The following is a 25,492-nucleotide window of genomic DNA, read 5'->3' on the forward strand; positions in this document are numbered from 1 at the left end:
CAAACTCTTTAAAAAAAAACGCTATTCGAGCTCTCTCCTCTTTGATTCCTATTGAACACCTAGTGTCCAACCAAATTCGCAACCACAAGAAATGATCACTCTTGTCACGAGTTGGATTCTTCTTTTTGTTGGTTTGAAATTGTATAAATTTGTTGTTCTTTTTAAAAAGACAATTGGAAATACAACGAATAGTAATGACGATGATGATGACGCCATTCGGAAATTGAAAATTGAGATGACAGGTTTGGCAGCAAGGTCAGCATTACAAGAAAAAGGACAACAACATTCTGTCAGTAATCAAAATGTTTCAATGGACACTTTGGAAATTAGAAATGATCAAGAAGAAAAAGACGATGCTCGATCGAAGGAGTCATCCTCCTCCTTTGATAAATCGTTACAAATGGAAGAAGAAGGTTCTTCTTCACATCATATTTTGAAAATTCGAAATCATTATTCATTACTTCCAAACGAAGAGGATGACACATTACAAGCAACAGAAGAAACTAGTCCAAACAAGACCGTGAACGATCTACATCACTCATCTTCGTCATCTCTTCATGAAAATATCAGATCGCTCCAAGAATTTGGAAATTATTTGTTAAATTATGAAATTCTAATTACTAATTTAGGAATTCTAGGTGGAATTTTATTAATTGTGTATTTGGGACACACGAAAAATCCATTGCTATTTGAAACTACAGAAAGAGTATATTCGAGAGATTTATTCATTTCTATTTGTATCATTTCCTTAATTTGTGGATTTTTCACATTGCAAAAAGTTGAGAAAAATTCGGACGTCATCTTGTCCAGAGAACAAACCGAAGAATGGAAAGGATGGATGCAATTGGTGTTTTTACTGTATCATTATTACAATGCTCAAGAATTGTATGCTCCCATTCGAGTTTTTGTCAGTAGTTACGTGTGGATGTCTGGTTTTGGAAATTTTTCATACTTTTACAATAAGGGTGACATGTCGTTTGGCAGGTAAGTGAACATTTGAAACCCAACTTACTCAATTTCAATGAAAATATGTTGAACATTCCCTAGGTTTCTACAAATGCTTTGGAGATTGAATTTTTCTGCGGTTGCATTTTGTCTCGTTACAGGAAATAGTTATTTTCTCTATTATATTGTTCCGCTTCACACTCTGTATTTTGTAATGGTCTTTGTCGTGATGAGAATTGGAAGACCATTATGGAATCAACACTTTCTCAGAATTCGAATCAAATTGATTGTCAACTTGTTATTAATTTATGCCATTTGGGAAACTCCATCCTTGTATCATTTCATATGTGCTGGACCTCGTGACTTGTGGAAACGATATTTGTGGTCCTCCAATTTGGCCTATCATGATTTCTATTTTAGAACCTATTTGGATCATTATTCTGCATTTTTTGGAATGCTTTTTGCCTTAAATTATCAATCCTTGAAGGATTTGTTGAATCATGTTCACAAGTGTGAGAAGAAGGGACATGTTGTCAGTGCTGGCTTAATAGTTCTATGTTCCAGCATGATTGCTCTGTGGTGTTACATTTATTTTCCAACTTCCAAATTCACATACAATTCCTTTCATCCGTATTTTAGTGTCGTTCCCATCATGTGTTTTGTGTATTTGAGAAATGCAACGCCAACGTTAAGAAGTTACTACATGAAGAGCTTTCAATTCATTGGAGTGGTGACTTTGGAAACGTATTTACTTCAACATCATGTCTTGATGACTGACAATGCGAAAAGTGTGTTAATCGTTCGAGGATTGAGTGAATTTCCACTGTTGAATACCATTCTTGTATCCATTGTGTTTATGATATTATCGTATCAACTCTACCATGTGACCATCTATTTGAGAGATTTCATATTTGAGAGAGTAGTGGATTGGACCAGCGTTGGAATACTTTTTGGATGGTGTGGAATTTTATATTTCCTAATTTATACTTTACAAGATTTTATATTAAGGAAAGAGAGTATATTCATGACATTGAGTTTCATTGTATTCCTTACGTGTCTTCAAATGATTGGAATTTCTGCATTTGGTTTCTTCACTACTCATTCCTCAATTCAATCTCGAATTTCCATCATCCTGTCACTCTGTGCCATTATTTCTCTTTTCATCATTCATTTCACACGTTGGTTATTCAATTCCTCTTCTCATGTTGAAAAAGAAGTGAATGGTTATATTGGACATAGTTATTATCAAGGATTTTTGGTCGTGTGTGCTGCATGTAGTATTTTGATGAGTGGAGATTCATTGTTTGGAGTGTTTCATGTGTGGTATCGAGTGGCGACTTGGAATTTTTCACCATCTCTACCCTTTCCATATGATGGGAACGATCTTAATTCGAATCAGGGTGGAAAATATCCTATGGTTCAACATACTCATGAGAATTATTTGGAAATTGAAAAACAATTGAATTTTAAATTGGATGAGGAACAGCAAGACAAGATTTAATGTGTGCATAAATACAACCTGATGGTCATTCGACTCGAGAAGAGGTTAAGGGTTGAAATAGTCGATTGAATGGACTACTCCTTCCAATGTGTTCATGTTTGTCAAGAAGGAAAACCTGTCTTGAAAGAGTGAGAGATGGTGCCTCACTCCATAAGCTTGGGATGCAACTGAGCTTTTGGAAAAACTTTCAAATCTACTTTTCAGAGGGTTGTTTTGATGGAAACTCTGCTAGTATATGATAATATTCAATATTGAAATATCAAATTAGATCATTGGTACCCCAGCGTATTAGTGAACACAAAAAGTGAATTCACGTCCTGAAATAAACTGAATCAACGAAATCCTGTCTCTTCAGCCACAACATTCCTTTTTAAACGCATCCTTAATATATTTCGTAATGATGAACACATAATAACGAAAATTTTAGAATACTACATTGGAAGGTGGATTGGGAATGGCGTTGAAGTGGAACTGAGGCAAGAGTTGTTGTGCTATAAAGTCCTCGAATTGTGGCTGATGGATTTCCCTGTTTCCATATGTATGATCAGAGGGTATTCCATAATGTTTATATTTACGTCGATTCATTTTTTATTTAAACCTCGTTTTCTTAATAACGCAAGCTTTGGTAATTACAGTATGGCGGCGCAATTGGTACTAGAAACCTGTCAGATATTCGTCAATCCCACGTCAGCTGATTTGAGTAAACTCCAAAGGAATCAAAAATAAAATGAGTGAGTCTCTTCCTGATTGGTTTGCAAGGGTTTGAAGAACCGAAGCAACTTGGGTTCTTACTGCAACAACAGACAAACTGAAACGAAATATAGAGGCCATAGGACGTTACACCATTATTCGCTTCAGCTGAAGCTTGTAAAACAACAGCGTGCCAACGAACAGCTCACGGAAGACAGATCCTTGCTAGCACCCTAAACCAGAACTATTACCAATTCTACTGCATGACATTCAACGAATAAATTTTTTTATGCTTTCATATTCATTTTTGACTTGACGAATATCTGACAGGTTTTTAGTGCGCTTCAACGTCGGATGCGCCGCCATAATGTGTGGCCTCGTAAAAGAGGTTCATTTGAAAGGTTACAAAAAAAAATAGGCAATTGCCACTCAAAGGCAATGGCTGTGTCTTCAGTGGAGAGAAGGAACACAAAAAAATGGCCCTCTCTCTTCAACCATCATCATCGGAAGCATCCAAATCTCAAATGATGATGGCAATCCATGCTCAACTGCAAACGTTTGGTGTTTTTGTTTCATCCAATGATGAAGTTTATATTGCAGATACTTTGAATCATAGAATTAGAAAAATAATGAAGAATGGAATGATCACAACCATTGCAGGAAATGGAACTCCAGGATACAATGGAGACAATCAATTGGGAACAAATGCACAACTCAATTATCCAGAGAGTGTTTTTGTTTCATCCAATAATGAAGTTTATATTGCAGATAGAGGTAATCATAGAATTAGAAAAATAATGAAAAATGGAATGATCACAACCATTGCAGGAACTGGAACTCAAGGATACAATGGAGACAATCAATTGGGAACAAATGCACAACTCAGTTATCCAAAGGGTGTGTTTGTTTCATCCAATGATGAAGTTTATATTGCAGATACCTGTAATAATAGAATTAGAAAAATAATGAAAAATGGAATGATCACAACCATTGCAGGAAATGGAACTCGAGGATACAATGGAGACAATCAATTGGCAACAAATGCACAACTCAGTTATCCAAAGGGTGTGTTTGTTTCATCCAATAATGAAGTTTATATTGCAGATAGAGGTAATCATAGAATTAGAAAAATAATGAAAAATGGAATGATCACAACCATTGCAGGAACTGGAACTCAAGGATATAATGGAGACAATCAATTGGCAACAAATGCACAACTCAATCCACACAGTGTTTTTGTTTCATCCAATGATGAAGTTTATATTGCAGATACCGGTAATCATAGAATTAGAAAAATAATGAAAAATGGAATGATCACAACCGTTGCAGGAAATGGAACTCAAGGATACAATGGAGATAGCCCCTATCAACCATCCCTTTCACATTTCTCTCCTTTCATTTCACACATTTCGAAATATGAAAGAGACATGATTCCCAACACCAAACTCATTGTTTTTCAACCACTTTTTGAAAAACTTTATCCTCATTTTCATTCCACCATTTTGAAAGATTTGAATTTACTTTCTGACATGTCTTGTCGTGAACTTGAATTGATTCAAAATGTCATTGATTTTGTTTTATATGATCCAGATACGATTGTGGAACCTACAATGATTTCTGAAATTATTGAATACTTGTACATTTTGGGTCTTGCTCAAGGTGAATTCATGGAATTGAAAAACTATTTAATTTCGATATTATTGGAGAGACACATGACTTCTGATCATGTCATTGATTCATTGTTGATGATTGAACAATACTTGACAAAACAACCCTCTCATTCCATCATGACTAAGTTGAAGAATTATTGTTTGGAATTTATTCAAATCAAATTAAGAGAAAGACATTTTGGCATCATAAGAGATCCAAGATGTATTCCTTATTATGTTGAAATTCTTGAAAAGTGTTCAATTACAAAGATATCTCCCATCGTTCTTGAAGAGTCGATTGAAAATACAATATCACCAAACGAAATGATCAAGTCATTATGGAATGACAAACGTACGAGTGACATTCGAATCAAACTCTCTCATAAGAACGACAACTCATTTATTTATGGTCATCGAACCATATTGAGTTCTCGTGGAAAACTTTTTGAAGCCATGTTCAACAGTGGATATGAATTGGAAGATCTGAAATATGATGAAAAAGATGAAATTTTGACACTCATTCCTTCCACACCTGAAGATGCAATTAATTTGGAACATATTGTCAAATATTGTTATGATCAATTGGAGCAGATTGAACCAGAACATGCCATTTCACTCATTTTAACAGCTTCAGCGAATGAAATGTCAGAATTAGTTTCTCTTGCATTCAAATCCATTCAAATTGATTGCAATAATTATTTTGAAATTGCCAATTCATTGGATTTTGAAAATGATTTATTTTCAGAAGTGATTCAAATCATGATTGATTTTGGAGTGAATCACAGAAATGAATTATTCAAAGAAAATTCTGATCTTGATCAATTACCTGCTTCTCTTTCACACAAATTGTTGAGAGAGTTTGAAAATTTGTAATTATTATTATTTCTTACTTCTCGATTAATAAACTTCATTCCACAGAGCGACAAAAGGAAATCCGAAAGTATGCTTCTTGTGCGCACACACGCCAAACAGTTCACAAAAAAAATTATTATTCTTTGATCACTGACAAGATGCCACCTCTCATCACAGTTCCAAACTCTTCTCCACAACAAAAACAACCTCTCCTTCTCACCATCATTTACATCTTTTTATGGGCAGAACCTTTTTTAAATGAACTCTTTCTTGGATCTTTCATGTACTTGATTCCAACCAGTCCATTCTTTCTCAGTTATTTCACACGAAACATCTTACCTCCGAATTTGACCTTGTCTCTCCTCCAACAATTATTTACGTTGTATCCATGTGATGAAAATATTCACTTTTTAATGAGATTTATCGGAATGATGTTGATTGCTTTTGGATTTATGCACGTGATGCTTTTCATTACATGTAAAGTGTTGGCACAGAAGGAACAAAAGACGTTGGTTCAATTGGGACTTTTCCAATGGAGTATTGTGTTCTTGTTGGTCGGAGATTGTTTGCACATTGCTTCCGTGTTGATGGAAAAGGGTTCGCTGGAAACCAAGATGGTCTCCCAAGTGATTGTTTCTGTGATGAGCGCGACATTGAGATTTTTGTATTTGGTCGTCTATGTATTGCCAGAGAAATGGAATGGAAACAAGAAGCAGAATTAAAAGATTTTGAGATGTGTGTTTTTATTTGGAAATGATTCAAATTTTGTTCAATGGTTCATGGTCAAAAAAAACATGATGATGATACATAAAGTGTCATTGAAAATGTCTTGCTGTGTCTTATTCATCACTGGCGAGTACAGGGTTCATTTGACATTGACTCTTAAACGTGCTTAATCCTGCAAATATTTCCATTCCTTTCAAAATGTCCATTCCAACTGCTTCAGAATCGTCTTCCTCATCATTGCATTCGACTTCTCCAATAAATTTCACAGTACCAAATTCAAATTCCACATGTAATTTTTGTAAATACTTGTCTTGCAAACGTTTGGCAAGATTTCTCACATCCATAAAGGCTCCACCTGTGAAAATGACACATTTCATCATTTGTTGAATTTCCTCTTCTTTCTGATTGGTCAAGAGTAATAATAATTGATCAACGAGCTTGTCCATTGCTTTGACTATTTGTTTCCAATACCATTCTCCAAGAGCAGCTCGAACATGTCCTGAAACATTCCAATACCAACCATTAAGATAATAGTCACCTTCGTATTCATAATATTGCTTTCGTGTTTCATCGTCATCTTTGGGAGAGATTAAAATTAGTTGAAGAAATCTTTCAAATGGAATCATTTCTTCAGATGCAGTTCCATAATAATGATGCAACTGTGTTAACATTGGCGGATATTCTATAACTTGACAAGTTTGAAATGGTTCTCCATTTAAAACAGGTATGCATCGAATTCCAGATGTACCTGCATGAATTCGTAAGAAATTTTTCACTTCATAATTGAGAGATAACATTTGAGTTGAGTCCACCAAACACACAAATGGAATACCAAGTGAAAACTGTAGTGATATATCATTTGATGATATTATAATAAATCACAATGTTCATATGAACAACAATCCAAATAATTATTCACTCACATACCATATCTTGAGTAAATTCCTCCTTCTCCTTGCTTGTCCATGATACTGGATGACTAATGACCAGTGGATGCTCTCTAAGGTTCACTTGGAGATCATCTTTATACAATTGATATACAAAAATCTTTAAGAGATTTCTGTCCAAGATATTTCCTTCAGGCTTGGAAAGCATGTCCATCTTTTCACAATGTCCATCAAATCGATCGCCTGCCACATAATCTTCAAATCCATATCCTGGAATTTTCATGAATAATGATAGTGGTTAACAATGTTTCAAAGTTGTTGTGGCTGTTTGTTGTCAATGTTTAACCTACCATTCAAATCAAAATGATTGTGCCATGGCTTTCCAATAATAGTAGGACCACATCTAAATGTACTGCTATTACGAGTCATCACTGCATATCGATACGTGCCCATTCCAAGATCTAACAATACAGGTGAAAAGTATTTTTCCATGTTCGCTCGTGAGATGAAAATGTGATACCAATTTTTAGTGATTGTTGACTCGTTCCGTTCATTCTCTGCATCATGAATTTTCCATTTTCTAGCATATAATTCTCGCCACAACGCTGAATTTCTAGCATAACGATTCATCTCTCGATTCACATGAAGGAGAGTTTTAGAAATTTCCTCCGCATTCAAAAAGCTGAATATATGAGCAAAAAGTTCTTCAGGAACGTGTGTTTCAATAAAGCTGACTTTTTTGCTGTTGTTGATTCCCATGAGTGAGTGACTAATGGAGGTATGTATATTTTGAGCCTCAATGTATTTAGTGGTTGCTTCTCTCACTTTTCCTTCTTTTTCCAACATGTTCGACTCGTTTAGCAATTTTTTGATCAATAAATATCGATGATCGGCTCTGTAATTCATCTGATAGACACTCTCAGAGTCGACACGCTTGAAAATAATTTCTGTTCTCAGTACATATTTCATGTCTTGAACCAAATCTCCCGCGTGATAGAGATCATGGTTAAATATTAAAGCAGCTCCCATTTGAGGTTGAACAGTGGCAAGCTTTTTAAATTTTAAAATTCTAGGATTCTTTTGCTGAGGATCATGTACTTTTTTCATCAAAGTAGTTCCTGCTTCTCCTCCATCGAGATAGATCAACACTGTGAAAATACTCTGCTCATCGTTGTTTTTAACAAATTTGGCATCTTGATGAGGCTTAATTTGTGTATCATTTTTCGTATTAAATAATAATAAATAATTATTATTTTTTCACCAATCAATGTCGTGCCATACGTGATGATACAATATATCATTGCATAATGGTCACATCATATTGGTTCATTTGTTTTTTCGTTATTGAGAATTCAATCATCATGGATATTGACCTACCTTGAAGAATGCATCTTTGGCATATCGATTAAATCGAAGACATTCATGGATACCTATTGGAATCCAATGACCTTCATTTCCAAATCCATACGGTCGTACTCCTTTAAGATCATCCTCATTGATGTGAGGTCTTTGTTTGAAAAAGAAAAAACAGTAAACACATGAATCCATTCCGAATCCATTCACATGAGCCCACAAACTTACTTGATTCTACGCCACAACAAATCCGCCAGTTTTTTAGAAATCACCAACACTCGTTCACTATTTCTATATTCTTTTGGATATTCTTGATCGAGCGGTAAATATCCTAATTTTCTAGTGGCTTCTATCAAAGGCTTACATTCCAACAAATAATTCAATACGGAACCAATATAAAAACAACGATCATGATTCATGACTTGTTCCTCATCGTCATCACAAGCCTTGTTGTTTTTTGGTTTTTCTAATGTTGTTTCATAGTAATTTTCAAGAACATTTAATACATCATCATCAACGGTTTCTTCCTTCTCTTCATCTTCCGATACTTCGTTATCACTTGTAAATAGAAAGTCATACTCGCCAAAAATCTTCTTCTTTCGTACAAACTTTTGAAAATCTCGTTGCAACTCATTCTCATCCACTAACTGAATTTGATGAATTTTCGATGGAATAGTCATGGTTTTTCCTGGAATTAATACATCTTGCCTTCTCCAGAATTTACTCTCTTCTCTCCCCAATTCATCATCCTTGACTTGTTGTGAATGGATATTGCCATTCCGAAGAAAATATGGTAATTGTGTTTCATCTTCTACATCATCCCAATGAAATAAACGAGGTCTTTCATATGGAACTGGTTGTGTTGTTGTTGAAGACGTTTTTTTGTTCGAATTGGAAAAATTGTTGAAACACTCGAAATTGTGTGAAATTCACCCAAAATTGTCGATTGTTTAGTTAGTTTGAAATTCATGATCAGACAACATTTGAGGACACGACAAGAGTATTTTCTGCATCTGTTCCACTATTCCTCTTCTCCTCTTCTGGTACTACTCCTAAATCCAATTCGACCATGGTTGGAGTCGAGTTATGATTCATCATAGTATTATTATTATTATTATTATTTCCATTATTGGTTCCTCCTCCTTGATTGTCCTCAGTAACAACAACAACAGCCAATGTGGACGATTTTTTCGCTTTTAAGGCACTCCTCAATAAGGCATGTTGTTTTCGAGCTTGAATTTTCCAATCCTTATACGATTGTGTGAGTTGAAATCTTCGAAAAGTATCTCTCAAATTTCGTACCACATCCAATGCAATAAAATCCATATCATTGGTGAAATCATCCGATTTGACATATTCGTCACTCCATAATCCTTGTTGTCGCCACTTGTTAAAAATCACTTTGGATTGAAATGAAAAATTCACGGAAAGTTTTGCCTGATCACTCACATAGAGATCGTAAAAATCGTGACTCAATGTTTTGTGAATGGAGTCTAATGTTTCACGAGGGAGATTTTGTTTGAGAGTGGGTTTGATGAGTCTCATTGAGGAACTTGGTGTACTACCTCCACTTCCTCTTCTCTGTTGTTTGAGAGAATTTCGTTCAATTTCACAGAAAAGTTGTGAATAAATCTTTTCAATATCGTTAATGAAAGCCACATTTTCAATAGAGAATTCACTCTTGGAGTATAATCGTAATAATTCGTAGCCCTTCTCGTCAATGAAAAGTCGTGACAAATCGTCACCTAACAATTCCATTAAGGGAGAACTCATATTGGCTCGAAGTTTTGGCATTGAGGAGGATTTCTTTTCGAGTTGTGCCGATGCTGGAAATTCTGGAGCTTGTTCTTGAGGATCGGCCTGAGAGGGCGTGTCGTACACACTTATCAAATCACTCGTCATTGTCGAATCTTGATTACTCAATCGAATTTTCTCATACACGGTCATGATACAAATAAATCCACCTCCAGCTGCCATAATTTCAAAGAAAACTGCCAAACATTCGAGTGGTAATGAAACAAAAGTTGCAACAGGGACTACACCTCCATACGTTTGTGAAGCCAATAATGGTAAATTATCCACTCGATCTCGTTGAATGAGAAGTGAAATGGCCAATGCCAAATAAAAAAGAGCTGTGAAAACATGAATGACAAGTTCCATTCGATAATAGAGTGGATCATTTCTGAAAAAGTAAGCTTTCCATTCACATTTTTCAAAGAGACGTTTCCAATTCCACATCATGTCCAATGAGAGAGATCCAATCACAAGTACTGAACCAATAGCTACTAAAAATCCTAAAATGATATAAATGGCCAACAAGACGTTAATGACATTGGTCAACAATAGAATTGGAATGATGGCACTCAGAGAGAGTAATACCACAAAAATAACACCAATGGTCATACCCGTTCGAACTTTTCGTGACTTGATCCATTTCAAGCTTGTCACAGATTTTTCTGCCGCCGAATCGAGACTACCACCACTCATGCTAAGATTGGAAACACGTGGTTGTGAGGTTGTTTTGTGAACGGCCGAATCGTTTTCCATCACGAGAGTGTTGGAATTGGTTCCATTTTCTGCTTGTTGTTTCATTGGTGTGGAATTGTCTTCAGTTCTTGTTGGATGAGCTGTTTCCATTCCATTACTTGGATTCATTCCATCATTATTGGAAGTATCTGGTGTGTTTTTCTTGTTGTCATGACTAATGTTATTCAAAGAATTATTGACAGGTGTAGAACTACCACCATGTTCTGTGGCCAATAACTTTTCAATACTCGATGCATTCGAAGATTTCTGATGATCCAACAATGAATCTCGTTTCATCTTTTGATACACATCATGATACACTTTCCTCTTATAGAAAAATAATAAAGTATTCAACAAGTACATGAGATAACTAAAACTCAAAATGGACAAGGTACCAAACACAAATGCAATCAATAAATATTCCTCTCCAAAAAACGACTGCACAAAATCCTTTGCAAAATTAATCAAGACCTGAATGAAAATCACATAGGGCAAATAACCACGTGAAGCTCTCGGTTCCGTATTTCTAAAACAGATCAATAATGTCAACACGCACAATGCTACGACTCCATTCAGAATGACAATGATGGTTGAAATGGCATTATTGGCCACAGGGACTCGTTTCTGAAGTAATAAAGTATCATCTTGTGCTACGTCGTTCAATGAAAAAACTCCATCAAAGAATAACGAATTGGTTCCGTAAGGAGCCATCACTTGTACTGGATATGTGAAGGGAGCTTGATATTTGGAATAGAGTAATTTGAAGCGAAGTTTGGATTCAATCTTGTTAGGTAATTCACGCGTATTGGAAAGCAAGAAGGTTCTTAGAGAAGGTTTGTTTGATAGTGCTGACAAATCTTGTACACTGTCACTCGTCACATTCATCACATTCGTCGTATTGACCTCTCGAGTCATAAATAAATATTCAAGTTTCATTTGAAACGTCACTTGGAATCCAAAAACTTTCTTTCGAATCAATAACGGTTGCATTCTCTGTGAAGAACCCATTTGTAAAATCTTGTACGAACCATCCCTTAATGTCTCATTGGAAATTAATTCTTGATTCAATACTTGAACTTCATTATTTTCGAGTGATGGTCGTACATGAGCAAACATTTCAAAAAACACTGGCGAAAAACGAGGTTGAAAGACCATGGCCCATAAATCCGTTCTAAAATTCGTTTGATTGAAAATAGCTTCAATGGAAATACCAAAATATGTCTCACGATACAATGAAGCGCTCACAGAAATGGAAGTAAATTCAATCATGTCTGGACATGGCATGGGATCTTGTTTGACATACGAACCCATACTACTCGGAGGTGCTGTTTCCGTAGAATGTGTCAAACGCCACGTACCATACAAATTGGGTGTAAATTTGAAATCGTGAAATTGTGTTAATTGTGTCCATCGTTCCAATGAAAGTGTACAACTTTCCAATGCGGATTGTTCATGAAATACATCGTCGACGTCATGATGTTGTGGTAGTCGTCTTGTTGTTGTTGTTGTTGGATGAGCCCATACAAAAAAGTTGATCGTTCTTGTTGTCGTTCCAAATGTGGAACCTGATAACAGCCATGACATGAACTCTGACATGTGTCGACGACGACTACGAGTGTGAACTTGATGACTAGTATTGCCCAATGTGTCCTCATCATTCACATGTGATGGATTTATCCACAAGCCTTGACTCGGGTAAAAGTTCGAATTCGTTGAATGATGTTGTTGTTGTTGTTGTTGGTGGATGATATGATCATGCGATGAGTTGGAATCGTAATAACGAAAGAGTTCTATCAGAGTCAAGACATGAAAATATAACAAGAAGGAAGGAATGATCCATTTCATCATGATGTGAAATAGGGAGTAGTCGACGTTTTTGGGATGGAATTTGTGTTTTCGAAATGAATTCTTGTTGTTGGAGGAGGAGGATCTTGAGAATATTTCAGAACATGATGAGATGGATGTTGGAGAGGTTTGTTTTTCACCATGTAATGATTGTTGTTCTTGTTGTTTGAATAATGTTATGATGGGTTGTAGATGTTTTGTAATGGATTCATCATCATCATCATCGTGAAGATGGTTATTATCATTGTCGATGACACTGCTCCGCCATGTTGTTTTTGACATTTTCACAAACAACTCTTTGGTTTCAAAAACAATAAAATTCGTTGAATGGTCTGAAGAGATTTCTTAAAAATCTCGTCTAGTACTTCGAAGAGGTATTTTGTTTGTTGTTGTGTCTGCTGTGGATTTAATGTTCAAAGATGGATGCCACTTGAATGAATGGAGTAGTTCGATAAAAATTGTGTAGCGCTTGGGTGCGAAAGTGTTTGACAAGCGACGTGGCACTATTTTCCAAATGAATGTGTTTCCTCCTTCTTCAACCATGACAGCTTGAAAAGAATGCTTTTTAGTCCCGGCTTACAAATGGTTATGAAGTACTTCTGGAACATCAACCAGTGTCTTCTTGTGGTCACAAAGTTAAATTATCTCTCATTTTGAAAAATTCCTCAAACAGCGAAATGAATGATTTTGGTGAAGGACGACAGTTATTACTGGTGTCCATTCATGTCCTCGTGACACAATTTGAATACCGTGGCGGATCCACAATACGACAACAGTATTCATTGCCATTGTAAGATATTGTCCATTCTGATGGTTGTCATCATGAGCGATCGTAATTCCAATCAATTACTACGAGTTAAGGTGTGACTAGAAAGGCATGTGTATCAATTTTCACAAAAACAGCTTCTTGATTCAAATCTTTGGCCACAGACACGGCAATTTCTTTTACCATTCGTTTGATCTCTTTGGTCAGGTTGGGAATATTCATGGTCACAATGGTAATCTCTTCGCTCACTAATTCTTGCTTGAATGAATGTTGAGACATCCAATAACCAATATTACCTGGAAGTGTGGTTACACCTCCTGCAATCTTGACCATGGATGTGACCACTCGTTGTACAATGGCTTCATGTTCTTCCGAGGACAATTTTTGATAAATGTTTTTCGTGCTTGGAATAATGATGGAGATTTCGTGTGTGGCAAAAGGCATTCCAAAAACTTCATCCAAGATGAATGTATCATCCTCATTGTTATTAGTACTACTTTTGAAAATGTCAATATTTGAAATGAGGGTTTCTTCCATTGGATTATGAATGGAATCATGAGGTGAAATTTTTCTTGAAATATTAAGCAACAAATTCACAGGAGAGGACTCTGTCAACGAAGGATGACAATAATGTCCAGAACTTCGATTCAACCATTGGAACCAATTCCATGTCTTGTCACTATATAAACGAAATTTTCCTCCATTTTCCAAATCTGTAGGTGGCATGACACTGTACATGCAGTGTAAGGAAGTCGATGGATGAATCTGGTAACCGAGGTTCCAATTTTTCGGATCTTGCCAAATGCCGTTCAATCCTCCAATCCAATAAATGGTCTCGGAATGGAGTGATGATGCATCCTGCCGAGTGTGAGTGTTCTCAGAAAGGACTACATGCAGTTGTGTGACAATAAAAAACAAGAGAAAGCCAGTGATCAAATATTGGAATGGCATTTTGTTTTGCTTTAAAAAAAGGCTGATTATTTAGCATTAGGCAATAACCCCCGCCAAAAACGACCGTTAACACTTTTAACACCAAAATAACGAACGTTACATTTTCTCAAAACTCATAAAAAAAAATTAATTATTACTCTCCACACAACCAATGACAAAGGAAGCTGCAAGACGTAAATTCAAAACCGAAGACGGTCATGTCTATGTCAAAGTTGGTGAACTTACTGACTCTGACAAGACAGCCATTCAAACAGTTACTCAATCAATCAAACCAGATCATCCCGAAGAGAAACTCACACTAACCACTGCTCGTGTCGTGATGGATGAAGCCACTGGCGAACGAATCATCTTGGTCAATGGTTTCAAGACCAAACCAAAGGATCGTTCCAAGAGAATTCTCAAAAATCCAACAGCTGTTGCCGAGGAAAACATTGTTCATGGTACTCGTCGTCGAAAGCATGTGAATTATAAGGAATGTACCGAGAAGAGGAAGGAGAGCATTTCTCATAATACATATGAAGAGAGACAACGAAAGACTTCTAAAAAGAAGGCAACCTCAAAGAAGACCAGTAAAAAGCGTACCACTTCTCGTGATGAGGATGAGGAGGATGAGATGGAAATGATGCATGATGATAAGGAAAATGTGGATCAACAACAACAACAACCATTGGAAGAAGAAACGGAAGCTCAACCCATTCCAAAGAAGGAAAAGCGTCCCACTAAGAAATCTAAGAAGGCTCAACAAGCAGCTCAACAACAAATTCAATCAGAACAACCAACCCAAGATGCAGCTGCATGGCCACATCCATTAAGTCCTAAAGTATGCGAGTTGATTGAAAAGTTGGGCGGAGAACTCCCTCTCTCCATTAAGAAACGTCGTTATCGGGACATGGTGTTGAGCGATGCCATCAGCTTGTTTGGTTCCATCCAATGGAAACGAGGCTCTTCACTCTACGTTGCCGATAAATCCAAAGTGAACGATGAAGAAATTTGTATGGAACATCAACTATTCCTCATGGATCCCGATCAATACGAACACATTGAATGGTTCCGTGGTAAGGATGATTTTATTTTTTTGGGCGATAGCGACTCTGCATTGTGCGTGTGCCGTTTATCGGAATCGAGTGATGATTTTCCAATTTATTTAGTGATGGAAGCATGTGAGGATTTGCCAGAGGTGGTGCTCAAGTTTTCCTTGTCGGAATATTTGGGAATGCTTTGCGTGAAGGAGGAACAGGAAGATTCCATGCAATTGTGAGAAGGTTGTAAAAAAAGAAGATTACCAAGAAATGATGTTCCGATGAATGGATGCCCTTTAAGTGGTGGATCCCATTGGAGTGTTGTAATGGTGAATAATAGAGTTATTAAATGAAGTATTTATTATTTATTATCTGCTTATAATTGTTTATTAAGGAAAAAAGAATTAGATACATAATAAGGTCCTTTTTTAGAAAAAATAAAAAATGTTTTTCAATGCAAAAAAAATGTTGCGGAACAAAATCAATTACAAACTCTCAAATAATAATCGTTTGGGAATTTCATCATCAAATGATGACTTTGAACACGTTCATCATACAACACTCCGTGATTCGGGATTCCGAGAGTATGATGATGATAATGAGGAAATTATTGAGACTAGTATGGCAGATCACTCTCAATTTCATCAACCAGTGAGTCATTCAAGTGGTAGCCGTAACAATCATCATGTACGATTAATTGAGGAAGAACCTCAAGAGTACTTGCCTTCTCCTACAACAACAAGTAAATTAAAAGAGAAACCCAATGATCCATCAACACATCCTGTCCTACAATCATTGAATATCAAACAGTTTGAAAAGATTGCACTGAGGAATATAGGCATGAAACACGAGGAAGAGGATCCTCGTCATGATACATGGATAGCGAGAAAGAAGAGTGGAAAGGACCTGGACCAAAGTGCAGCTTCGGATGAGGATGAAGAATTTGCCTCCTCTCATCACCATAAAAGGCTTTTAGAAGCAACCACAACCAATCATCATCCCATAGATTCCGAAGATGAAGACCACTCCACATTGAGTGTTGGTTCTGTTTCGACCACTCATACCAACACCTACACAGATGTCGATTCTGTGATTGATCCTATTCATCCCCATATCAAACACAAACATTACTATCCAATACGACACAAAGCCACACGAGAGGAAAAGATTGCCTACTCGAAAAAAGTTGGCAGAACTCTCTTTTCCATTTTCTTGGTAATTTTTATGACCTCACTCACAATTATTGATGTCATTGTTTCTCCAAAAAACACATGGGTGACTCGATTAAGTATTTTTGTTTCTATGGTGATCCTTTGGCGATTTTTATATGAATATTTATTTGAAATTATATTTGAGTGGATTTTGGAATATCTCATTAAAGATGAATGAAATGATTGATTTTTCAATTATGTTAAGTTCTCAAAATTCAATATTAGCTTAGACAATTGGTGGGAAATTGTTAAAGAATTCATGCGTGTTGATTTGAGAGGTACTTAAATGCGTTGCATATCAAACACGGCCTGAAAGAAAATTACCCTAGTGTAAAAACGAAAGAATGAGTATTTTTTTACTTAAAGCAAACGTGGTGAAGAGATATGTACAATGATGTGGCAAATCTACATTTTGAAATTCATTACTTGTTAAAAAGTGGGCTGTCATGATTGTAGTAAAATTCATTCAAATCAGAACCAACACCATTCGTTTTTCTCCACTCCAATCCCTTAATTAAATTTCCTTCTCCTTGTGCTGGAATGAACTTGACAAACCAACTACCGTAATGTAGATTCATTCCATTTGTAATTAAACAAATGAACACATATTATAAATTCCAAGTTGTTCAAAATTTAAACTATGTATATATGTGGCTATCACGCTTGTACTTACTTGTACACAGTGGCTGGAACCCATCCTCTCACATCAGTCTCAACAATGGTTGTATAGGTCGTTGTGGTTTCATTTCCAAAACATTCATTGGCAAAAAATTTGTTCACTCCACGAATATATCCATTAAATCCTTCTGAAGGTCCATATTTATCTGCTGGAAGAGGTGGAGGAGATTTTGTCTTGTCACTGGATGTAGTTGCATAGGGAACCATTCGAAATTCCAATGCCTTAGAAAGTGTCACATAGTGAAACTCATTGAGTTGAACCACTCCTGTCATGGAAATAAAATCTCTACCTTGAACTGGAAAGACGCCCTTATGAGCAGTTCGTTCGATAGAAATGACGACCTTGTGACCACTCCTGAAAACGTTTGTTGTTTTTTTCAAAATAAATGTCAACAATTTCAATCGTAATTATTAGAGTGTGTAAAATATTATGAAAATGATTGAAACATTTCACACATCATGGAGTTTGACAATAACAATTCATCATCTGCCATGACAACATTATTAGAAAAAAACCTACTCCTTATCGACATAACGAAACACTCTCAACACATTTCTCTCTTCCAATCAATCATCCCAATTTTTTCTTCTCTCAAAATCGCGTATAGCCACAAACATTTCTTTGGGTGAACATGGAAAATTACTTCGAGTGTATTTGTGTCGTTTAATTTCACCGGTGGAACCTTCGCCTTTCTTTTTGATGAGCATTCGACGATAGTTTTCTGGTTCTTCGTAGAGAACTTCGTAATCTTGTTCATTGGTAGCTTCCTCACGAATCGCCATGATTTCTATGAATTTTTAAAGAAAAAGGATAATTATTTTAAAATAATTGATAAATTTGGTAATTATTAAAAATCAACATTAGAGAAGAAACCACACACGATCCAACGTTGATCATCAAATAATTTGGAGAATTTAAATCATTCGTGATGGTTTGAAATAATTCCCATCAAAACACCACCAACAAACCTTTATATGAAAACAAAACCATTCCATCAATGATGATCGGAACATCGGAACTCTGTGGTTCTGAAAGAATGGTGACTTCGGGATGCGTTGGAAATGAAAAAGAATTTGTACTAGTTTCAGATTCTCCTCCTGTGAGCCAAGACAACATGATGAATGTAACAGGTGGTTATGGAAAGTACTAGCAGCAGTGAATTTTTTTTTAGATATCTCTGTCAAATGTCAGTAAGTGTTGGCAGAAAGGACATTTGGAAATTGTACATTGCATTTGGTGTTGTAAAACTGTCATGGATGTATGTTGAGGTATTTCCTTAACCCTTCTGTTGAATCATAATCAAGGTTATTCCACTATTTGAGATGTGTATTCATCAAGTCAAAGATGTGTTGTTTTGCAAATTTGGAGCAGTCCAAGTTGCCGTCATTAAGTAATTCTTCTGAACAGTTGAATATGGGACCAACTTTTTCATTTTCCAAATTCTCTCGAAAATTATTCTTCATGAAGGACAGCCGCTGTTCTAAACATGTTTTCAATGATTTTTCACAACTCATCATAACTCCCTTAAACAATAATTCGTGATAGGAGGCACCACAATGAGCAAATGCAAATTTTGCCATTAATTCCTCATGTGTTGAGTGGAGAGGAGTAGTTGCCTTCAGAGACTTGTCATTGATTTGTAACACTTGTTGCCATTTGGTTTTCTTGTTAGCCAAACAATTGGCAAGTCTGTTTTTAACATCTGACAAGAAAATGTCAAACATTTTTGTAGTTTCATCCTGAGATTCTACATCCTTATACGCACCACGATTTGCAGCTTTCCATTCTCTGAGACGATTGGAAAATTGAGGCATGACATCTCGTATTCGACTTCTCTTCACTTGATTCATAAATTGTTCATTTTGATGAGCTTGTTCCATCCACGATGAAGGATGTGAATGGTCTTTTATAAACTGTTGAAGAGAACTGATTTCAGAAGCAGAATTCACATGAAATTGATTGAAATGAATCATTTCCGAGTTTTCCAATCGTGAGCTCCATTCCAATGAAGAAGGTTGTTTCTGCTTCTTCTCATTATACTTATTTTGATAATATTCTTCTTCATTCATCTTGGAAATTAAAAGAGATGTTGTTGAAGAAGAGGAAGATGAAAGATCATCATCATTAGTGGGTACCCATCGTCTGAAATAATCCATAGTTGCCATGCATAATGGATAAAAAGACTTTTGGTTTTTCCATAATTCATCATCATTCTCATCATCGGAAGAAGAAGAAGAATGAGGAGGCTCTTCAACATCATTGAAAGCCTCTTGTCGTGAAATATTGGAATTCAAATTTACTTTTGCTTGATATTCCTTCTCCAATTTCAAACACTGAGCCTGATCCGAATATAATCTCAAGAAGGACCGAGTTTGTGCAATTTCTGCCTTGTATTCCGTATTGCTTGATTTGGGTAAAGACATTTTTTCCAAAAATTCATTGTTGAATATTCATAATTAAGAACTATTTAATGGTCTTGTAAAGGGTAATATTTACATAAAACAAAATCAAATATTGAATTGTCGTATTTATACTTTGAAAAAAGAAAATAATTCAAAATTGCTGACCTTAGAAACAAAATTATTTAATTTCAGAATCTGTGTTCGATGAAGTCGTAGTATTGGTGGTCGAAGGCATCATGGTTGAAGGCGTGGTCGAAGTGGTATTACTTGCACATGGATCTTCATAAAAATCATCCAAACCAAATCGCATTTGTCTCCACTGTCGATATTCTTCTGTTAAAATAAATCTCGAAAAACTGTCACATAAATTATTCATACAATCTCGTTGCAAATTATTTAACACATTGGCACCTGATTGAAGGCTCACTCGGTTGCTATTTGCATGTTCCTCAATTTGAAGTTTTGTTTTTCCGCTCACATTCACTTCCAAAGCGGAGCTGTCACCTGCGTCAGGGGCAAAGAATTTGGCATGGATGGATTTTAAACTTCGACTTCTTCGTCGATCGGATAGTTTCTTGAAATTAGCCTTGACCTTATTGAGCTCTTTCCATAACACGAGATTTTCTTGAGAACATTCTTGACAACAAAAATCATGAAATAATTGCATACAAATTGGATCTTGTAAACAATTTCGCATTTCATCTTCTGCAGCACTCATGGTTGTTGCTTGTTTGCTCACAACCAATACACTAAATTTTTCATCGCTACTACTGGTTTGTAAGGTAGTTGTTGAGAGAGTGTCACTTGAAGACGGTGCTGTTTGACTGCTACTGCCACTTGTCAAAAGAGTAAGACTTGCGCTGCTATTCGTCGAATTGCTTTGTGTCTTTTGTTTCGATTCTCGCTTTTCTTCTCGTAATTGTTTCTTGATCGTGCTCTTGATAATCTTTAAAGGTTTCCACCATTTTGACTTTTTCAATTCAGGTGCAATTGATATGCTCGTCGAAGATGAAGAGGCCATGGTTGAGGAGCTTACAGAAATTCCATCATCTAACGAATCGATCGAAACCACATTCATTCGACAATCGACGCTATCCAAAAATTCTAAAAAACTTTGGTCTTTTGAGGCATTTTCTATACTCTTTGGTTGTTGTTGAGAATTGGTGAAAACGGCTGATCCAATAGGGACTCGCACGGTTTGTGACGGCAGCACGCCGATAGAACCATTTGAGCTTGTCAATGAAGTTGCAGAATCAGTGACGCTTTTAAATGATGAACTTTTTGAGCTTGAATATCCCAAAGAACCCGTACCACCACCTCCACTAAAGCCGTTCGAATTCGAGGACACGACCGATTCTTCGAAGGATGCATTTTTCTTGACATTGAATGATTTTCTCAATTTTGACCATAATTGATTTCCTTTTTTCTTGTCCATCGAAATTGGTGTCGAAGATGTTGAATCGGCGGATGGTTCGTCGTTATTTTGTTGTTGTTGTTGAGGTTGTTGATGATAGGCATGTTGGGGCGTTGAAGGTGACAAGGGTGTTGAAACCGTCGACGAAGGTTTACTATCAGTCAATAAATTTGTATTCGCCATTCGATTCATTTGTTGAGCATTTCGATTTCGAACAATAATTTCCCAATCTTCGAGCTCTTCGGTTTGTTTTCGGATGGGTGTCACCGTGTTGTTGTTGCTGCTGCTTGTGGTCGAATTCATTGTTGAGCTTGTTGTCGAAGAGGGATTGACAGATTCATTTGTTGTTGTCGTGGCGGTTGTAAGAATATTGGATTGAGAAGGAGTGGAAGGGATGCTTGGAATTGAAATTGGAGTGGACACGGATTGATCGTCTTCATCCAAATCATCGTCCATACTACTACAACTGCTACTATGGGTGTTATTACAAGTGGAATGGAGAAGAGCGTATTCAATTTGATGATGAATGGCGAGTGGTTGTGATTGGGAGAGAGTGTTGTTGTTGTTGGTAGCAGTTGGTTTGACAGTTGACAGCGGTATCGAAATTCCTCCTTGATCATTATTTTCCACGAGCCGATTCTCCGTAGTGGTCAATGATGATGAAATGTTACTATCAACTGATGATGCATCAGTTATTATTCTTGTTGTTGGAATAATTGTATTTACGTTATTATTATTGTTGTTTGTTATATTTGAATGATGGTGATTATTGAAACGAATAGAATTCTTATTATGGACATTGGATGATGATTTTCGTTCTTCCTCTTCCGTTATTGTTGTTGTTGTTCCTGTTACCGATATCGAAGGCTGATGATTCAATAATTCGGAAGAAGAAGAATTGAAAGAAGAAGAATTTGGAAAAAATTGGGAAGAGGAGGAAAGAGTGTTGCTGCTGTTATTGTTGGTGTTGATGGAAGGAGAAGGGGAAGTCGTTACAGACATATTTTTCGATAAATTTGGAAAAATTTTTTTTAATGCTTTTGATGAAGGAATGAAGAAAGGAGCAACAAGGGATGATGCTTGAGATAAGAGGAACTGGTTGTTAGTGAGGTTGTTTTGGAAGAGTAAAAGGATGGGTTGAGTGAACTGACAACTGACAGTAGTGTATTTTTTAGTAGGTCCAGAGTTTAGCCTTGTTGTTTCTTTTGCTCGTTCTTCGGCTAATACAAATCGCTGATTGGTACTGAAATATTTGTTGTTGCCACAAAAAACCGCTTGTCAGATTTCGATAAGGATTTCATGCCTTCCTTTTAAAGAAGTAGGATGGAAAAGTGCGACTCTTACAGACGAACTAGTTATGTGCACCATCTAGAGTTGCGATCCCCAGATGCAACGTGTGGTACGGTAATTTCATCATGCCGATAATTTGGTAGGATAAGGATTAGCATGCTGTGCGATTACAATTGACTTTTGAAGTAACTCGAAACTTGAAATGCAAAGTGTAGTGGCGCGATGTTGCTCATGGGGTATTTATGCATGACAATTTCATTGCTTCCATAATGGTCATTTTTGACAACAAGGGTTTCGCGAGAGTAGCATCGCATGAGTGTCATTTATTGGCCCACTCGACGTTGTTGCTTCTCAAACAATGTGATGATGAAAACGTGCGTGAATGAGGAGAGCAAATATTTTCCATGTGTGAAATTTTCCTCTGAGAATTCTCGTTCAATAATTAAGAAATGCTGAAGAGTGAGCAGCATGGAATTCTCTTTTTAGGATGATCCACTATCTGTTCCGTTATTAATGCATTGCAAAAATGAAGCTTCATCTGCATGATCGAATTCACAATAAAATTTGTAACGATCCTTAATATACATGCCAGTGTAATAACTCAAGTATTTCATCAAGGAGGTCATCATTGTGTTATTCTCATCAGGTGTGAGCATTGGATTTTTAAGTGTTTTCAATAACGTTGAAATCGTCTTGGGATTGATACATTGTTCATTCTCAAATACTTTTGGATAGGCAGTTGAAAAGGAATATTCCTTGTTCCAGAGTGCTTGATTCAACTGATTACTTGAATAGAGATCCATAAAGTACTGATCATAGTCTTGAATGGTTGCATGTTGATCGTAATATAACACTCGAAAGCCGACATTGTTTGAAAAAACAGGAGAAACAGAGAGTCCAATCATTCCATAAATATCTACAGGGTCGTTGTTGTGTGAATTCTTTCTCGTGTTGGTTACATCTTTCTGTTGATTGGACACGAGTAAACGAAATTCGTCCTTATGCAAGTGACCATATAATATTGTTCGAATATACTTGCTAAAGGGTTGAATTAAATTTTTGAATTTTTCCAAATATTCCTCTTCCCATAACTCTTTGTCGTCGTATGAATTTTGAGCAGCAGGGATATGAGTCGCTATAATGACAGAGATTTCAACGCCTTGATCGTTTTGATTTTTCACATTGAGTAATTCGGTTTGGATCCATTTGAATTGGCCTGAAGGATCGGATGGCATTTGGCCGTTTTTCATTTCTGGCCATCGATTCTTTGAATATAGCATGGAATTCAATACGAGAATGATAATTTTGCTTGGTTTACCATTTGAAAACTTGTTCAATTCGTATTTGTAATATCCTCCTCGGAGGAATGTCTCTCGTTGATAAGTTTCATTGAGGCCAAATAATTGACTCCATCCCACAGGTTCATTCCACAACTGGTCGTACCATTTGAGAGCAAGTGTACCATTATCTGGATCCTCAATAAATGGCAAATAATAATCTGGAAATAAATCATTGTTTCCAATGCAAGGCAATAATGGAATTTTCTTAATATTCTGAACAGAACGACCAATTTCTTGTTGCATCATTCGTGTGACATCTCTCATATTTAACAGTGCTTGTTGTGCATCTTTTAAATGATGTGCGTTATAATCTCCAGTCATGATAATAAAATCAGGATCTTTTGCATGTTCTTCCTTAATAACTTGTCCAATTTTTTGAAAGGTCGATTGAACCAACGACACTGGAGCATCACATCCATATTTTCCAAATTTTGTTTTTTGTTGAGGATACATGATTGGAGACTGCAATAATCGTTGTCTCATTCTTCCATCATTGATCAGTTGCTCAAGTTTTTTTCGTTTTTCTTCCAAATAGCGAAAGGCTTGTTCCTTCTCTTCCATTCGCCTCATTTCATGAAATTCTTTTTCAATTTGTTCAATGATGAATAAATCGTGTTTGGATGGATGAATGGATTGAGCGTGCCATTGTTGAGAACTCCGTGAAATTCTTGTGGGGTTGCTACTGAAAGAAGAAGTTTTTGTTGCTACTTCATTATGGTGAATAAGAGGCCGACAGAAATTCTTGGCCGGAACAGAATCATCATACAAGGGATCATAATGCACATCGGTGAGCCATACAAAATAATCTCGGAGAGAATTTTCATGAAACTCGGAGTGTGTTGGATGTACATTATGAAACTCGGATGGTCGTTCTGCAGTATTTGTTACAGGAATTGAGTTGTGTATATTGTTATGATATTTTGAAATGGTTGGAGAACTGCCGATGGATGAGGATGCATAAATTAATGAAAAAACGCATAAAAGTGTCCATAACAATTTTAAATCATTCATTGTTGGTACTGCAGTAACTGAAAAGATTTTTATGTACATGATTTTTTTTAAATTAATGTTGTTTATAATATTCAATTTGTTAAATTAAATTAAATATTAATTAAATCAAAAAAAATGTCGCAGAAAACCCCCAAACAAACTAATTTACACAGAAAATTTTGCCATAATACAAGATCCTTTTCGATTTTAAATAGATAGCAAAACAACTACTATTTGTGTACAGTGGAAAAAATTGAATATCCTAAAATTATTAACTAACGCAATTGTATTTGAGCAATGATCAAACGTCTCTTTTGGCATGATTTAGATTATCAAGAAATAATTCAATCGTTACTATCGATACCCGGTTTGGACGAGTGAAATATCAGATACATAAGGATTAACAATAGATACGTCAACACAGATTTACTGCCATTGATAACGAAAAACAAAATC

General features: G+C 36.1%; 12 protein-coding genes across 12 annotated transcripts; 5 read left to right on the forward strand and 7 right to left on the reverse strand.

Annotated features, from left to right (window-relative positions):
- Positions 1-91: 91 nt before the first annotated feature.
- On the forward strand, positions 92-2,446 carry C9374_010637 (uncharacterized protein; the record flags this gene model as incomplete). The annotated part of the gene is made up of 2 exons (XM_044686203.1): positions 92-984; positions 1,048-2,446. 2 exons carry the CDS (start codon positions 92-94, stop codon positions 2,444-2,446), a joined length of 2,292 nt encoding a protein of 763 aa, XP_044543792.1.
- Positions 2,447-3,612: 1,166 nt separating this feature from the next.
- C9374_010638 (uncharacterized protein) lies at positions 3,613-5,658 on the forward strand (the record flags this gene model as incomplete). Its single annotated transcript, XM_044686204.1, has 1 exon — positions 3,613-5,658. The coding sequence occupies one exon, from the start codon at positions 3,613-3,615 to the stop codon at positions 5,656-5,658; it is 2,046 nt and encodes a 681-aa protein (XP_044543793.1).
- A 137-nt stretch (positions 5,659-5,795) lies between these two features.
- Positions 5,796-6,359, forward strand: C9374_010639 (uncharacterized protein; the record flags this gene model as incomplete). Its single annotated transcript, XM_044686205.1, has 1 exon — positions 5,796-6,359. The coding sequence occupies one exon, from the start codon at positions 5,796-5,798 to the stop codon at positions 6,357-6,359; it is 564 nt and encodes a 187-aa protein (XP_044543794.1).
- Positions 6,360-6,476: 117 nt separating this feature from the next.
- On the reverse strand, positions 6,477-9,283 carry C9374_010640 (uncharacterized protein; the record flags this gene model as incomplete). Its single annotated transcript, XM_044686207.1, has 5 exons — positions 6,477-7,205; positions 7,291-7,520; positions 7,601-8,453; positions 8,628-8,757; positions 8,832-9,283. The coding sequence occupies 5 exons, from the start codon at positions 9,281-9,283 to the stop codon at positions 6,477-6,479; spliced, it is 2,394 nt and encodes a 797-aa protein (XP_044543795.1).
- A 292-nt stretch (positions 9,284-9,575) lies between these two features.
- On the reverse strand, positions 9,576-13,256 carry C9374_010641 (uncharacterized protein; the record flags this gene model as incomplete). Its single annotated transcript, XM_044686208.1, has 1 exon — positions 9,576-13,256. The coding sequence occupies one exon, from the start codon at positions 13,254-13,256 to the stop codon at positions 9,576-9,578; it is 3,681 nt and encodes a 1,226-aa protein (XP_044543796.1).
- A 574-nt stretch (positions 13,257-13,830) lies between these two features.
- C9374_010642 (uncharacterized protein) lies at positions 13,831-14,691 on the reverse strand (the record flags this gene model as incomplete). The annotated part of the gene is made up of 1 exon (XM_044686209.1): positions 13,831-14,691. The coding sequence occupies one exon, from the start codon at positions 14,689-14,691 to the stop codon at positions 13,831-13,833; it is 861 nt and encodes a 286-aa protein (XP_044543797.1).
- Positions 14,692-14,842: 151 nt separating this feature from the next.
- C9374_010643 (uncharacterized protein) lies at positions 14,843-15,949 on the forward strand (the record flags this gene model as incomplete). The annotated part of the gene is made up of 1 exon (XM_044686210.1): positions 14,843-15,949. The coding sequence occupies one exon, from the start codon at positions 14,843-14,845 to the stop codon at positions 15,947-15,949; it is 1,107 nt and encodes a 368-aa protein (XP_044543798.1).
- Positions 15,950-16,175: 226 nt separating this feature from the next.
- On the forward strand, positions 16,176-17,099 carry C9374_010644 (uncharacterized protein; the record flags this gene model as incomplete). Its single annotated transcript, XM_044686211.1, has 1 exon — positions 16,176-17,099. One exon carries the CDS (start codon positions 16,176-16,178, stop codon positions 17,097-17,099), a length of 924 nt encoding a protein of 307 aa, XP_044543799.1.
- A 244-nt stretch (positions 17,100-17,343) lies between these two features.
- Positions 17,344-18,716, reverse strand: C9374_010645 (uncharacterized protein; the record flags this gene model as incomplete). Its single annotated transcript, XM_044686212.1, has 5 exons — positions 17,344-17,479; positions 17,595-17,954; positions 18,120-18,159; positions 18,244-18,387; positions 18,569-18,716. The coding sequence occupies 5 exons, from the start codon at positions 18,714-18,716 to the stop codon at positions 17,344-17,346; spliced, it is 828 nt and encodes a 275-aa protein (XP_044543800.1).
- Positions 18,717-18,913: 197 nt separating this feature from the next.
- Positions 18,914-20,023, reverse strand: C9374_010646 (uncharacterized protein; the record flags this gene model as incomplete). Its single annotated transcript, XM_044686213.1, has 1 exon — positions 18,914-20,023. The coding sequence occupies one exon, from the start codon at positions 20,021-20,023 to the stop codon at positions 18,914-18,916; it is 1,110 nt and encodes a 369-aa protein (XP_044543801.1).
- A 157-nt stretch (positions 20,024-20,180) lies between these two features.
- On the reverse strand, positions 20,181-22,418 carry C9374_010647 (uncharacterized protein; the record flags this gene model as incomplete). The annotated part of the gene is made up of 1 exon (XM_044686214.1): positions 20,181-22,418. The coding sequence occupies one exon, from the start codon at positions 22,416-22,418 to the stop codon at positions 20,181-20,183; it is 2,238 nt and encodes a 745-aa protein (XP_044543802.1).
- Positions 22,419-23,188: 770 nt separating this feature from the next.
- On the reverse strand, positions 23,189-25,096 carry C9374_010648 (uncharacterized protein; the record flags this gene model as incomplete). Its single annotated transcript, XM_044686215.1, has 1 exon — positions 23,189-25,096. The coding sequence occupies one exon, from the start codon at positions 25,094-25,096 to the stop codon at positions 23,189-23,191; it is 1,908 nt and encodes a 635-aa protein (XP_044543803.1).
- Positions 25,097-25,492: the final 396 nt, after the last annotated feature.

The sequence above is a fragment of the Naegleria lovaniensis genome (assembly GCF_003324165.1).
Source record: "Naegleria lovaniensis strain ATCC 30569 chromosome Unknown tig044, whole genome shotgun sequence".
Lineage (NCBI taxonomy): Eukaryota > Heterolobosea > Eutetramitea > Acrasida > Naegleriidae > Naegleria > Naegleria lovaniensis.